Source organism: Panthera tigris, chromosome C1 (assembly GCF_018350195.1).
Source record: "Panthera tigris isolate Pti1 chromosome C1, P.tigris_Pti1_mat1.1, whole genome shotgun sequence".
Taxonomy (NCBI): domain Eukaryota; kingdom Metazoa; phylum Chordata; class Mammalia; order Carnivora; family Felidae; genus Panthera; species Panthera tigris.
The window spans coordinates 3,778,708-3,792,001 of NC_056667.1; the positions used below are offsets into that span (position 1 = coordinate 3,778,708).

General features: G+C 52.7%; 1 protein-coding gene across 10 annotated transcripts in view; it reads right to left on the reverse strand.

The window, feature by feature from the left end:
* NPHP4 (nephrocystin 4) overlaps positions 1–13,294 on the reverse strand; it is a 111,088-nt gene that overhangs the window by 31,004 nt on the left and 66,790 nt on the right. For 9 of the 10 annotated variants that reach the window (XM_042995967.1, XM_042995966.1, XM_042995970.1 and 6 more), the window contains 4 exons: positions 11,686–11,793; positions 10,148–10,299; positions 9,812–10,003; positions 9,190–9,377 (listed from right to left, as the gene is read on the reverse strand). In XM_042995967.1, coding sequence (XP_042851901.1) covers positions 9,190–9,377; positions 9,812–10,003; positions 10,148–10,299; positions 11,686–11,793 — 640 coding nt within the window. The remainder of the gene's footprint in view (positions 1–9,189; positions 9,378–9,811; positions 10,004–10,147; positions 10,300–11,685; positions 11,794–13,294) is intronic. The other variant, XM_042995968.1, reaches the window with a different exon arrangement.

The window sequence follows — 13,294 nt, forward strand, 5'->3', positions numbered from 1 at the left end:
GGGAGGGGCTAACCCGGTGGGGGGCGGGTGCTGGCACATCTGTAACCTGACAGCTTGCCAACGCACCCTAAACACACAGCGCCAGGCGCAGAGAACACGTTGACCCCGGTTACTAATTGCCACCTTCTCTGAAAGGCAAAGCCCTGGAACCAGCCCGAGTGTCCCTCAGCAGGAGACCAGGCCGAGTGAAGCACAGGGCATGCGCCCAGAGCAGTTCGATGCGGCGTGGAAACCAGCGCACAGGGGCTCCGTGTGGAGTCAGGTTCGGGGCGTAAGGTGAACTGAAAAAAGCAAGTGAGAAAGAGTGTTATTTGCTATGCTACCTGTTGAACAAAGAAACAAGGAGAAATAGAAATGTCGTTGCTTACTTTTTAAAACAAACAAAAACATCAGAAGGAGAAGCTGGAAACTAAAAGGCTGGTTACCTCTAGGAGGCTGAGTGGGGTGTGGATGGTCTGGAGAGGACAAGGGGTTTATATTTTGAGCCATGTAAATACTCCAACATAAAATTAAAAACAAATGGAAACCAATGAATCTGACTGAATATCAAATTGGCACCAGCTCCCCAGAATCGTCTCCAGGTCTGTCCTCAGCAGGACGTGGCCCAGGAAGGGAGAACGCCAGAAATCTGAGCCCTCCACTCGGTGTCTGTGCCCTTAGCATTAACAGTGGCAATGTAATTCTTCTTTTTTTTTTTTAATGTTTATTATTTATTTTTTGAGAGAGAGAAAGAGAGAGAAGCAGAGAGAGAGAGAGAGAAGCAAAGAGAGAGGGGGACACAGAATCCGAAGCAGACCCAGGCTCCTAGCTGTCAGCACAGAGCCCAACGCAGAGCTCAAATTCACGAACCATGAGATCATGACCTGAGCCGAAGTCAGACGCCCAACTGACTGAGCCACCCAGGTGCCCCAGTAGCAATATAATTCTGAAAATACGTGATAGAAATTGTAAGGAAAAGTAAGTAAATACATTATCAGGAAACATGATTCCCAGTATAAAAAGATACAAATAAATTCCTTTGAGGAAAAAACTAAATCTCAATGAGGAATACCAGTGTGAACTCATGCTACGATATACTCTCCAGCTCTACCCAGGGAAAGGCTTAGAAGCAATGCGACCCAGAATCAAAAGCACCCCAGCCCTGGGTCTCTAAGCGTGTTCCACACAGGAGAAGCAGCTGGTCCAGGTCGGAGGCAGAGAAGGCACATGGGGAGCCCTGGACAGGGGGCCGTTCCAGAAAGTGAGGCTGCGTCAGGGCTCCTGGCCCACTGGGAGGTCTCCTACCGGCCAAACATAGGGAAGCCTGAGCATCAGAAAGTAGTAACGATTGGGGGTGCCTGGGTGGCTCAGGTGGTTAAGCCTCCAACTTTGGCTCAGGTCATGATCTGAGGGTCTGTGAGTTCGAGCCCCGCGTCGGGCTCTGGGCTGACAGCTCAGAGCCTGGAGCCTGCTTCGGATTCTGTGTCTCCCTCTCTCTCTCTGCCCCTCCCCCACTCACATCCTGCCTCTCTCACTCTCAAAAATAAACAACAACAACAACAAAAAAGTAGTAACGATGAATTTAACACACTGAATAAACATCAGAGTGATGTTCTAAAAACAAAACAAGAACACGGACAGGACATATATCAATCGTGGACTGTCCCTACTGGAGTAGCTGTTACAACTTCTTACCCTGCAAACTGGAAATTCAAGGGAATTCAAGCTTTTATTCTGTTTTGGAGGATGTATACGTAGTTCACCCTCGGTTGATAAGGAAAAATTTTTTGTTAATAGAAGAATGTCAGTTAATGGAGGGAAACCAAATGATAAAATTAGAAAAACCACCATTTACAAAATTCCAACTCAAGTTTATTTATTTATTTTTGAGAGAGAGTGAGCGAGTATGCATGAGCAGAGAAGAGGCGGAGACAGAAAGACAGTCCCAAGCAGGCTCCACGCTGTCAGCGTGGAGCCCAATTCGGGGCTCGATCGCATGAACCATGACATCATGACCTGAGCGGAAACCAAGAGTCGGGACGCTTAACTCAGTGAGCCACCAGGCGCCCCGACAAAACTCCAGTTAAAGACTTGACCCAGGCAGAGCTCCACCAAGGATGTTAGAAGAGTGGGTGAAAGTTGTTGGGTGGATATTCACGTGGAGCCCAAGAGTGGCCTGAGAACTCCGTGCTGAGTGCCAAGGGGAGCCACCTCCCTTCCCCCAGAGGCGCGTGGGGCGGTGCCTCACCCAAGGGACCAAACCAGCACCCTCACCATGAGCCCTGACCTCGACACTGCAGACGGGATGTCACATGAGGCACGTGGAACGTTGGTGCCACGTCCAGACCCTGACGGAGCGCGTAAGCCCTGACCCTCCGTGCGCGAGACCTACCAAGGGCCAGGGTCAGTAACAATGTGCGGAAACCATCACATGCACGCAGAATGAGGGACGCTCTCCAGGACCACTCGCCTGGGCCCTTCAAACAGCCACTGTCGCTGGAAAGAGAAGGCAGGGGACTATTCCAGAGGAAAGGACGTTAAGGAGGTAACCCCCAATACCACACAGGTCCCAGACTGCGTGTCACAGAGAAAAAGCAGCCACAACAAACGTTATGAGGGAAAACGGGGATGGGGCAGTGAGACTCCTGTCCATTCCAGGACAACGGTGGAACCATTTCTCAGTAAAGCCTGACACTGTGTTTAGAGGTGAAGTGTCACCTCCCCTGATGCTGGCTTTCAAATGATCGAGGGAAACAGATAAACAGCGAACGCAAGCGTGTCACAGTACACAGACACGGTTTTGGTAGGTGGGGACGTGAGATTGTACGTGGAGAAGGCACAGGACACAGGACAGCCACCAAGGAAGAGGCAGCACCCAATGGGCCCAGAGCGGGGCTGGCAAACGCCAGCACGAGAGTTCTCCAGACCAGGGGGCTCCCGGCTGACCCAGAGCTCAAGGACTCCAGCTCCCGTGCTAAGAAAGGTCCCACTGGCCTAGACATCGGGAGGAACGTGTTAGAGACGCCCAACTCCAGGCCAGAAAGCAAAGGAAATAAGGGGAAGAAGGCGTCGCATGTGTGCGGGAGGATAGGACCACAAACGGCTGAGCCCTCCTGAAAAGAACAGGAACAGCAGTCGGCAAGGGAGCTCTGTCCTGAGGAAAGGAGGCAACAAAACACAATTCTCCTCACGAGCCGGAACACTGAGAAACAGGAGCCTGGGGCAGAGGCAGCCACCAGGTCCAGGGCCGTGGGTTCCGGAAACTTCTGTCCGGGAGGCTGCCACGTCTCCCGCTGGATCAAATCTACTCTAATGGATGGGCATTGGGGAAAACTGCTGGGCAAATCGACTAAAGATGACCACGTGTGCCCTAGAGCAGTTTCACTCGTGGGTGCACACCCAACACCAGTGCACGCGCATACATACGCACCCAAAGAAGGCGCAAAAGCCGGAAATGAGTCACATGTCTGTGGGCAACCGAATGGATAAATGGTGTGGAAGACTCAGAGAAAGAATTTCCATACAGCCAAGATAAAGGCCGAACCGCCGCTCCACGCGGCAACCTGGATGGACCTCGCGGACACGTCGAGCAGAAGTGAGACTCAGAAGGGCACGCACAACGTGATCCTGCTCCAGTCCAAAACCACAGTGCACTGGTCTACAGTGACAGACTCTGAGGGGCGTTCACCCCTGGGGAAGCCAAGGATGGGGGGGCAGGGGAGGCCCAGGTACCGGTCTGCAGTCCTATCGGGGTGGCTGGGCTCGTGGTCACACAGCGGTGTTCACTTTGTGAACACTACAACGTTTATAAACATTAACTCAAAACGGATCACAGACCTAAACTTGAAACACAAAACTCTGGTACCCGGGAAGACAGGGGACACAAATCCAGGTGACCTTGGGTGTGGTGACGGGTTTTTCGCTCTAATACCAAAGACACAAGGCACCCATGACAGAAATAACTGATAAACCGGACTCCATTCAAATCAAAAACATCTGCCTTCCCAAAGACACTGGTGAGACCACGAACAAGGGTAGCTGCAGGTGCAGAGAGAACATCTGCAAAACACACATCTGATGACGGTCTTTTGTGCAAAATAAACAAGGAACTCTTAAAACACAACAATAAGAAAACCTAGTCTACAAATACGCAAAAGGAACGGGCAGACACCTCCCCAGAGAGACGGGCACGTGGCAAGTCACTCTTGGCGGACAGGCTCCCCATCGCACGCCATCGGGGAAACGCAAGCCAACCGGCAGCGAGACACCACCATGTATGTGTGAGAACGGCTAAAACCCACAACACCGACAACGCCAATGCCGAGAGGGTGTGGAGCAGGCCCGCACTCGTGGCTGGCGGGAACGCCACACGGTGCAGCCACTCGGAAAGACAGTCCTTCAACAGCAAACATACCCTTACCTTGCGACCCAGCAAACGTGCTCCCAGGTGTCACCCAAGAGCGCTGAAAATTTATGTCCACACAGAATCTGAGCGAAGATGTCTATAACTGCTTTATTTGTAAAGGCAAAAACTGGAAGCCGTCAACATGCCCTTCAGTAGGGGAAAAGAGAAATACACGGTGGTCCCTCCAGACGATGGAACGGGACGCAGCGTCAAAAAAAAATGAGCTACCAAGCCCCAAGAAGTGATGGAGGAATCTTAAATGCATACTACTAAGTGCAAGAAGCCAGTCCGAGAAGGCTACGTCCTACACAATTCCAAGCATACTACACCCTGGAAACGGGAGACCATGGGGACAGGAGAAAGATCAGTGGTGGGGAGGGGGGAGGGGGGAGGGGGGCGGAGAGAGGGAGGGTTGAAGACGTGGAGCACAGGGCGTATGTGAGGGGTGAAGTTATTCTGCACGATACTGTATGGGGATCTAGATGTTCTGTGTTTGTCAAAACCCACAGAATGTACACCACCAGGAGCAAGCCTTCGTGCGAACTCTGAGCTTTATTTAACAACAAAGCGTCAACACTCGTCCATCAACTGTGACAAACGTCCACACCTGATACGAAAGGCTGCTAACTGGGGAGACTCTGGGAGCGGCGGGTATTTGGGAACTCTGGACGACCAGCTCAGTTCCTCCATAAAACTAAAACTTCTCTAAAAAATAAAACCTATTAATTTTCAAAGGCTGGTGCAACTGAACGCTTTGTTTACACACATGTTCTATCTCAACAACAGAAGAAAACATATCCTAAGTGAGGCTCAAGAGAGGCTAGGTGCTAGACTGCGAGGACCCCAAGCTGGGCCACAAGGAAGGACCCCAAGCTGGGCCACGAGGACCCCAAGCTGGGCCGCAAGGAAGGACCCCAAGCTGGGCCACGAGGAAGGACCCCAAGCTGGAGCTGCTGGAGGGAGCCCAGACCCGCCCAGGCAGGGGCAACATTGGCTAAGTCAGCTGGGTAAGACACAGAAAGGAACTTTTTTTTTCGGACTTGAACTTAAGAAATCTAGACTTTGAATTCTAATTCATAATGACAAATTTTGATTTTGGAGCTTAACTTCTTTGGACCTCAACTTGCAAGGAAATTTCTTTTTTTTTTAAGTTTTATGTTATTTTGTGGGTGAAACAGCACAAGTACGGGAGGGGCAGAGAGAGAAGGAGACAGACAGAATCCCAAGCAGGCTCTGCACCATCAGAGCAGGGCCCGATGGGGGCTCAAACTCATGAACTGTGAGGTAATGACCTGAGCCAAAACCAAAAGTTGGACACTTACCCGACTGAGCCACCCAGGCACCCCAGGAAATTTAATTTTTGAACTAATTTCTCTCTGAGAAATTCATACGGTAAAGGAGTTTATATTCAAATCAGGCCTTCTGTACGGAATCGCCTAAACACTATCCCTTTAACCTCACCGCAGAACCTCCGAGAGCTGCCCTAGATAACGTGGCCAGATGGGGCTCAAAACAGGAAATGGGGGGCGCCTGGGTGGCGCAGTCGGTTGGGCGTCCGACTTCAGCCAGGTCACGATCTCGCACTCTGTGAGTTCGAGCCCCGCGTCAGGCTCCGGGCTGATGGCTCGGAGCCTGGAGCCTGTTTCCGATTCTGTGTCTCCCTCTCTCTCTGCCCCTCTCCCGTTCATGCTCTGTCTCTCTCTGTCCCAAAAATAAATAAATGTTGAAAAAAAAAAAAAATTAAAAAAAAAAAAAAAACAACAGGAAATGGGGGAGGAGACACGTTCTCGGCAACAGGTGCATGGGAGCCTTGAAATCAATGCACTATTGTGATCCATCTCAGAGCCTTCTGGGGACATGAGCTCAACTGTCCGCCAACTGTCCACCGATGGGAGGATGGGCAAAGAGAAGGCAGTCGTTTCGGGAGAAGTGGTCCCAAGAAGGCTGGGAAACCCAGGGAGCTGAGAGAACAAAACCTGGGAATGTGGCAAAGGTCCTTTCCTGGCCACATGCTTCCAAGCAGAGGGACCTTCTGCGCCCACCCTCTGCCCAGTGCAGGCTCCTCCCCAGGCCAAGGACAGCTCATCAGCCGGAGGGTTTTGGAGAAGGAGCAGACCTGAGCTGCACCCCCCTTCCCCTCTGTCTTTTCAGACTCGCCTGCAGGGAGAGAGGATGCCAGGGGCCTCAGACAAGCAGGGGGCGAGGGCTCTGCCCTGGGGTCCGCGGCTGGCGGCAGCTGTGCAGCTACCTCTGCCGGCAGCAAAGCCCATCGGATGGAGAGGACCACCAGCAAGACGCCCGGCTCTCGGACCCACCAACGCCTGCAACAGCTCTGACCCTTGCGACCGATTCTGACCTTGTGACCTCTCCCCACCCCCGGCCCAGCAACTTGGCTGACCCTGTCTGCTGTTTTCTAAGCATTTATGCTTAGTTTCAAATTTCTCTCCCTCCACTTTTATTGGATTTATTCTGGTTTTTCCCCAAACTTCATGAGTTGAACAATTAGATCAGCATTTTAAAAAATGCTTTCTTCTTTCCCAATACAAGCATTTAAAGCTGTAAATTTCCCCTGGGGCACCTGGGTGACTCAGTTGGTTAAGCATCCAACTTTGACTCTGATCATGGTCTCACGGTTTGTGAGTTCAAGCCCCACATCAGGCTCTGCACTCTAAACATAGAGCATACTTCAGATCCTCTGTCTCCCTCTCTCTCTGCCCCCCTCTTGCTTGCTCTCTCTCTCGAAAATAAATATAAAAACATTTAAAAATAAATAAATAAGTAAATGAATAGCCATTTCTATTTTTATTTCTTCATTAACCTATGGAATAATTACAAATGTATTTTAAAATTAAAAAAACAGGGGCGCCTGGGTGGCGCAGTCGGTTAAGCGTCCGACTTCAGCCAGGTCACGATCTCGCGGTCCGTGAGTTCGAGCCCCGCGTCAGGCTCTGGGCTGATGGCTCGGAGCCTGGAGCCTGTTTCCGATTCTGTGTCTCCCTCTCTCTCTGCCCCTCCCCCGTTCATGCTCTGTCTCTCTCTGTCCCAAAAATAAATAAAAAAAGGTTGAAAAAAAAAAATTTTTAATTAAAAAAACAAAAAACCCGGCAGTTCAGAGCCTTTTTTGGTTGAGGGAATGGTTGATTTCTGATCTGCAGCGTTTCGGTCAGAGAATGCCATACGATTAGATCGGATACTGAGTCTCCTGGTACAAGGTGATGCCTGCGTGATGGCCTAAAACATACACACATGTCTATGAATGATCAGTTTCCATAAGTCTCAAAGTATGCTTGAAAAGAACACATGTTCTCTAAACTGGTCCTGCAGGTTTTGTAAGATCATCTTTTTAGACTGTATTTTACAATTTCCCTCACTATTTTCTGCCTGATATGTCAACTCACCGACACAGGTCGGTCCAACCTTCTGTGACTGCAGGTTTGTCAATTTCTGCATAAAGTCTATCAATTTTTCTTTTATATTTTGAGGCTATGTTTTCTGGAAGTTCAACAGATACAGAATTATTTATTTCCTTAGTGATTATTCCCTCGATTATATTTCACAGGTTTCTTTACCCCTAGCACTGCATTTGCCTTTTGCCTCTTTTGTCTGTGCTGATGTCGTTAAACTACCCTCATTTGATTAGCATTTTAACACATCGTTTTCCACCTGCCCTTTCTACTTAAGAGACACAAGGTACCCAGCTCTGCCCCTTACCATGTGACTGACCATCAATAAAAACAACACTTTTGATCTGTTTTGCTCTACTGCAGTTTAAATCCCTGGTTTATAATGATACCAGAAACAAACTTCGGCCCCACTCTCGAAGGATGCTAGGGAACTGGCTAATTATTGTGAAAATTAGTAAATAAAAGGGAAGAACTGAGCATTATTCTGCCTTTCCTACGTGAACTGCACCTCAGGAAGTTTCTCTTCATGAGGCATTCCAGCTGACAAATGAAGAGGGGTTCCAGAAGGAGAATGCCACCACTTAAACCCTGAGCATAATTATCAGCCCATCAGCAACGGACCTAGTGGCCACCGACACGGCACAGAAAGAAGCGACCGGGCCCTATGCAGCTGCCAGAGGTAGTGAATGCAACCCCGGCCCTGGAGAATTCCTGCCCAAAACAAAAACATGCCTCTGGCCACGCACATAGATCTCACTCCCAATGTACAGAAAAAACAGGGGACAGAGAGGAACATTCTAAATGTCATCACTGGGAAGCAAAACCCCAGTGCAGACTGAGGGCAGCTCCACGGGACAAGCAACGTGGCTACTTCAACAAATAAATCGGAAGCAGAGACTGGGGACGGCAGGGGGACCGCAGACAGCCACGAGAGCGACGCCACTGCAATGTCCAGGGAAACGTACCTGAGAAAACCTTTAAAAATGTTATCATCCTCAAAAAAAAACAAAAACCCTTCTTCAACCTCAAAAAAAAAATGCATGAAGTTACTGGGAAAATTTTAACATCAGCTATTTGATGGCATTATGGGGTTATTATTCATTTCCAGCAGGATATACTGAGTTTACAGTGTTCAGAAAGGACTCCTTAGTTTTTAGACACACGTAAGGAAATACTCGCAGATGAGATCAGACGACGTCTGGGGTTTGCTTCAAAGCGACCCTGGCTCGGGGAGGGGTCTGGAGCGGGGGCCCGCCGGTGGACACACTGGTTCCCTACACCGTTCCTTCCAATTCTGCACGTGCTGGAAATGTTTCATCACGCGTCATTTGAAAATAATAGAACTTGCAGACAAGGCTCGGTGCCGGGCTTCTCACGCCCACCAGACGCACGAGCACTTACCAGCATCGGAGGAATCATCTCTGTCGGCAAGAACCAGGAGATGCGGCAGGGAACCGGGGCGCGTCCTGCCCGCCTCGTCCAGCCTGACCAGCTGCAGCCGCGGCGTTGTCACGGGCGGGAAACGGTAGAACTGGAAGGTGAAATACACGGTCTTTGGCCACGGCGCTGCCCGGCTGTCTTGGGACACTCTGAATCCAATAAGAGCCCAAATTAATCGAGCCTCCAGAGCAGAGAACCTGGGCTTTCAACAGCCCAGTGCCACAGGCCACACACCGCCTCGTCCGCCCACCGGGTGGCTCCACCGGGATCTCGGGGAGCCCGCTGGACAGCAACCCACTTCAGCCCCAGCTGGAGAACCTGCCCGCGTAGCCACACGAATACCGAAGAATTGACCAACACGACACATTCAATCACAGAAGACCAGGCAAAAGCAGGTTTGACCGCGTTCAGAAATGGCTGAGTGGGGGTCGTAGTGAGATGAAAATAAAAACAGACAGCGTCCCTTAGTCTGGTAAGATCTCAGCATGGAGGGTCCTCCCAGTTCAGAACCACACAGAGGTGTTTCTTCAACGCGAGGAAAGCGAGAGCCAGAAAGAGGAACACAGAACACTTAAGAACGTACCTGCTAAAGGCAAGAAACTGCAGTACTATTTCATTGCCTTGTAGACAATCGGATTCTTCCTTCTGAGGGTTGAATTGCACGGGGTCTGCGGGATTTACAGTCTCGGCTGGTTGCTTATTGGCATCCAGAATCTCAGGAAAGCCAGAGGCCTGCAGGAGCACCATCGAGGCCCGCGAGAGCTTACTTCCAGAGCTGAAACAGAAAGACCCCCGCAGCCGGCCTCCAGGAAAGAAGGGAGGGGCAGGACCTGTGGCCCCACCTCTGGGGACAGCCTGTCGTTCAGGGTCCGTCTTCACGGCACAGCACACACTGGGCCCTCCCACGGCCGCCCCTCACCTCCTGGCCTGGACGCCCGCGACAATCGGGACGTGCACCGGTGTGAAAGGCAGCTCCTGCAAGTGTTCGGCAACAGATGCTCCCAGGACCAAGGACGCCTGGCTCAGCTCGGCTTCCAGGTGACAGATCCTGCCCTCCAAGGGGAGCCCCTGCTGAGCAAAATGTGGGCCCGGGTGAGGCCAGCCAGGATCCCAGCCTGTAACGACCAAGGATGCTGGGGTGTGGGGGTTCACGGACGAACCACCTCTGTCGGACTGCCAGCTTCAGCAAATGAAAACACAGGAGGCCCAGTTGCCTTTTAACAGCAGGTGAACAATGAATAATCTCGGTATAATGTAAGTACGTCCCGTGAAATATCCACGACTGACTTATACTAAAAAGTCACCGTTTATCTGAAACTCGGGTTTATCTGGGCATCTCGTATTTTGTGTGAGTCGGGAAGCAACGAGAAAGGTAGCATCAATTTTATGAACAGGTACCATGGGAGGGATGTGCTGTCTGAGAAGGTCAATTAACATAAAAACCACATTTATAGAACAGAAAAACAAGCCCTCCTTCAAACCACAAGACGCACTGGTCCCCAGCCCCCGGCTGGCGCGTGCAGACCTTCCTCTCATCCCATGTCACTGGGGTATTCCAGTCATCCCCTTGTATCCCACCTCCCACGTCCCTCCAGAGTAGAAGGCGTGTCTAAATGAAGAGCTTGTCTGGGGACCGGAATACTCTCCTTCGAGCCTGCTTCCCCAGCTTTCCGTTCCAGCTCAAAGGAACACCACAAAACCAGGGAGGACTCTCACACATCTCAGCTGTCAACACTAAGAGATGCAGGCTTTTCATAAACACACGAGCCCCAGACAGGCTTTAGACCGAGGCATTTCACGGTACTGGGCGTGTTCTCAAATAGATAAGGGAACGGCACTACTTTTCCTCAATAGACTCCCAGTAGAGGACTGAAGATGCGGTTTACAGGAGCGCCAGCCAGCTTGTGGAATCAGACTTCACTTGTGCTCCCCAAGGTCAGCGGCAGCACAGGCCTGTCTGAGCCCAGACGCACCAGAATCCAGGACGGCGGGTTCCGCTGCTTCTCCTTCAGCTGCCGACAGCGAGGAGAGTGTCCCGGAGTGCTGCAGGCTTGGGTCGGCCTCTATTCCTACCTCTGGCAAAACTGTCCCTCTCTTTCAGGCACAGAGACCCCAGGGTGGTCTAGCTCTGTCTGGTCAGGTGGAGCAAAAGCCTAATTAAGCCCTGTGGCAGGAAGAGCTCCCACACCTAAGGCTCCTTGGTCAGCAGGACAGAACGGTGGCAAATACCGGAAGCAAGAACTGTTAAGCCATGTCCACACACACACCCTCCCCCCCCCCCCCCCCCCCCCCCCCCACCCCCCGGCCCCGCGACCGTCACCATGCCCGTATCACGGAGAGCCCATGAGGGTCTCGGCCGCCTCACCAAGGCCCGGCACAGCTCGCAAAGCCAGAGGCCTCAGCAGAAGCCAGGGTTCGGAGCCACTCCCTGGAGGAAGGAAGGGAGGGCGTACTTACCGCCTGGGCCGGGGAGGGCTCAGAGCCGGCAGGTTGCGGGGAGGACAGCGTGGCCGAGCGGCACCGGGCGGCGGACCGTGGGGAAGCCGCCAGCTGGGAGAGAGACAGCTGAAGGGGAGGAAGCGTGGACGAGACGTGAGACACACCCCCGTCACGTCACGGCGCCCCCCACCCACGCCGGCACAGACCCGGTAAGCGGGGCAGAGAGGGCAGCGGGAATGCGACCTCGTGCTCGGTGGCTGCTCTGGAGCCCAAGACCGCTCCTGACTTCCTTCAGTTTAGCTGTGGACGCGCAAGGCCGTGCCCTCTCCCAGATGGTAACGTTTGCTTACAAAATCTTACTAACACAAAAGAGCAAGTGGAGAAAGGGAGGGCCAGGGAAGCCAGGGTCTCTGCCACTCGCGGGCTGCAGGGCGGGCTGGTCTCTGAACCTGGCGGGGTTTCACTTCTAGCCGGGGACTGAACATCTCAAGACCCTTCGAGTCCCAGCACCTGTGCTCCCGTGACATGAGCCTGGCACGAGGGCCACGACTGCAATGGCAGCCCAGGCGGGCTCTGGAGACAGACCGCCGGGATGGAGTCCCCACGTCATCACTAGGATCACGCGACCGTGGGCAAGTCACCAAACACCTTTTTTTTTCCCCCTCGGTGTCCTGTCTGTATGACTAAGAGAGCACCTAAATCACAGGACCAGCTGGGAATGAAGCGAGAACCCGCGGGGAGGGGGTGGCAGGGAACCCGGCACGTGGCTAGCCTTCCGTAAACATCACAGGCGTTCGGAAGCTGAGTGTGGCTGTCAAGGGGGCCCACCGTCCACTGGAGACCCCCCTCTCAAGTCCCGGACTCTGTCACGCACAGCCACAGCCGGCCCAAGGAGGTGCTGGTGCAGAAGGACTCGACACACGAAGAGGTGGTGAGGGCATACGACCGAGTGGGGGCGTGTGGCAACAGGGGACCCCAGAGCCCTTGAGGGGGCAGAGGAGAGCTGCAGGGTCTGTTCAGCTCCCCTCAGACCCCACAAGCTGTCTTGAGCCTCTCCTGCCTCTGGAAGCAGACAGCGCTATCCTGTGAGTCCCGAACATTTAGGGTGACATGGAAACTTCTGGAAGGAAAGTGCTTGAACAGGCCAGCAGGGAAGCCTGGGAGGCTGTCCCCACACACGTGTCTTCTGGCAAATACAATGCTCACTACTGAGCCAGTTTACAAGCTGCATGGTATACAGGAAAACTGCTTCTGTGGGGACAGTCTGATACCGGATTATTCGACTTTTCTAGGAAGTCAGTTCCTAGGGTGCTGCTGGCAGACGACGTTGGCTGGAAGACAAGCCAACCCTGGCCCTGTACAAAACGGCGCAGCCGGAACCGCGGGCGAGCACCACAACCACTCGGGTTTCCAGAGGCCAGAGCAAGGCAGGGCCTTCTCTTCCTACGCAGGAAACCCTCAAACGCAGAGCCGTCTGCTGTCTGACGGGCGGTCTCTGCCGGCCGCAGCCTGTCTCCACCAGCACCAGCTGCTCAGCCGCTGGGCCTGGCTGGTGCCCCAGGCGGCCATGACCTCGCTGGCCAGGACACTGGTCACTGCCAGGCCCCCTCTCCTGGCAGAGACGGTG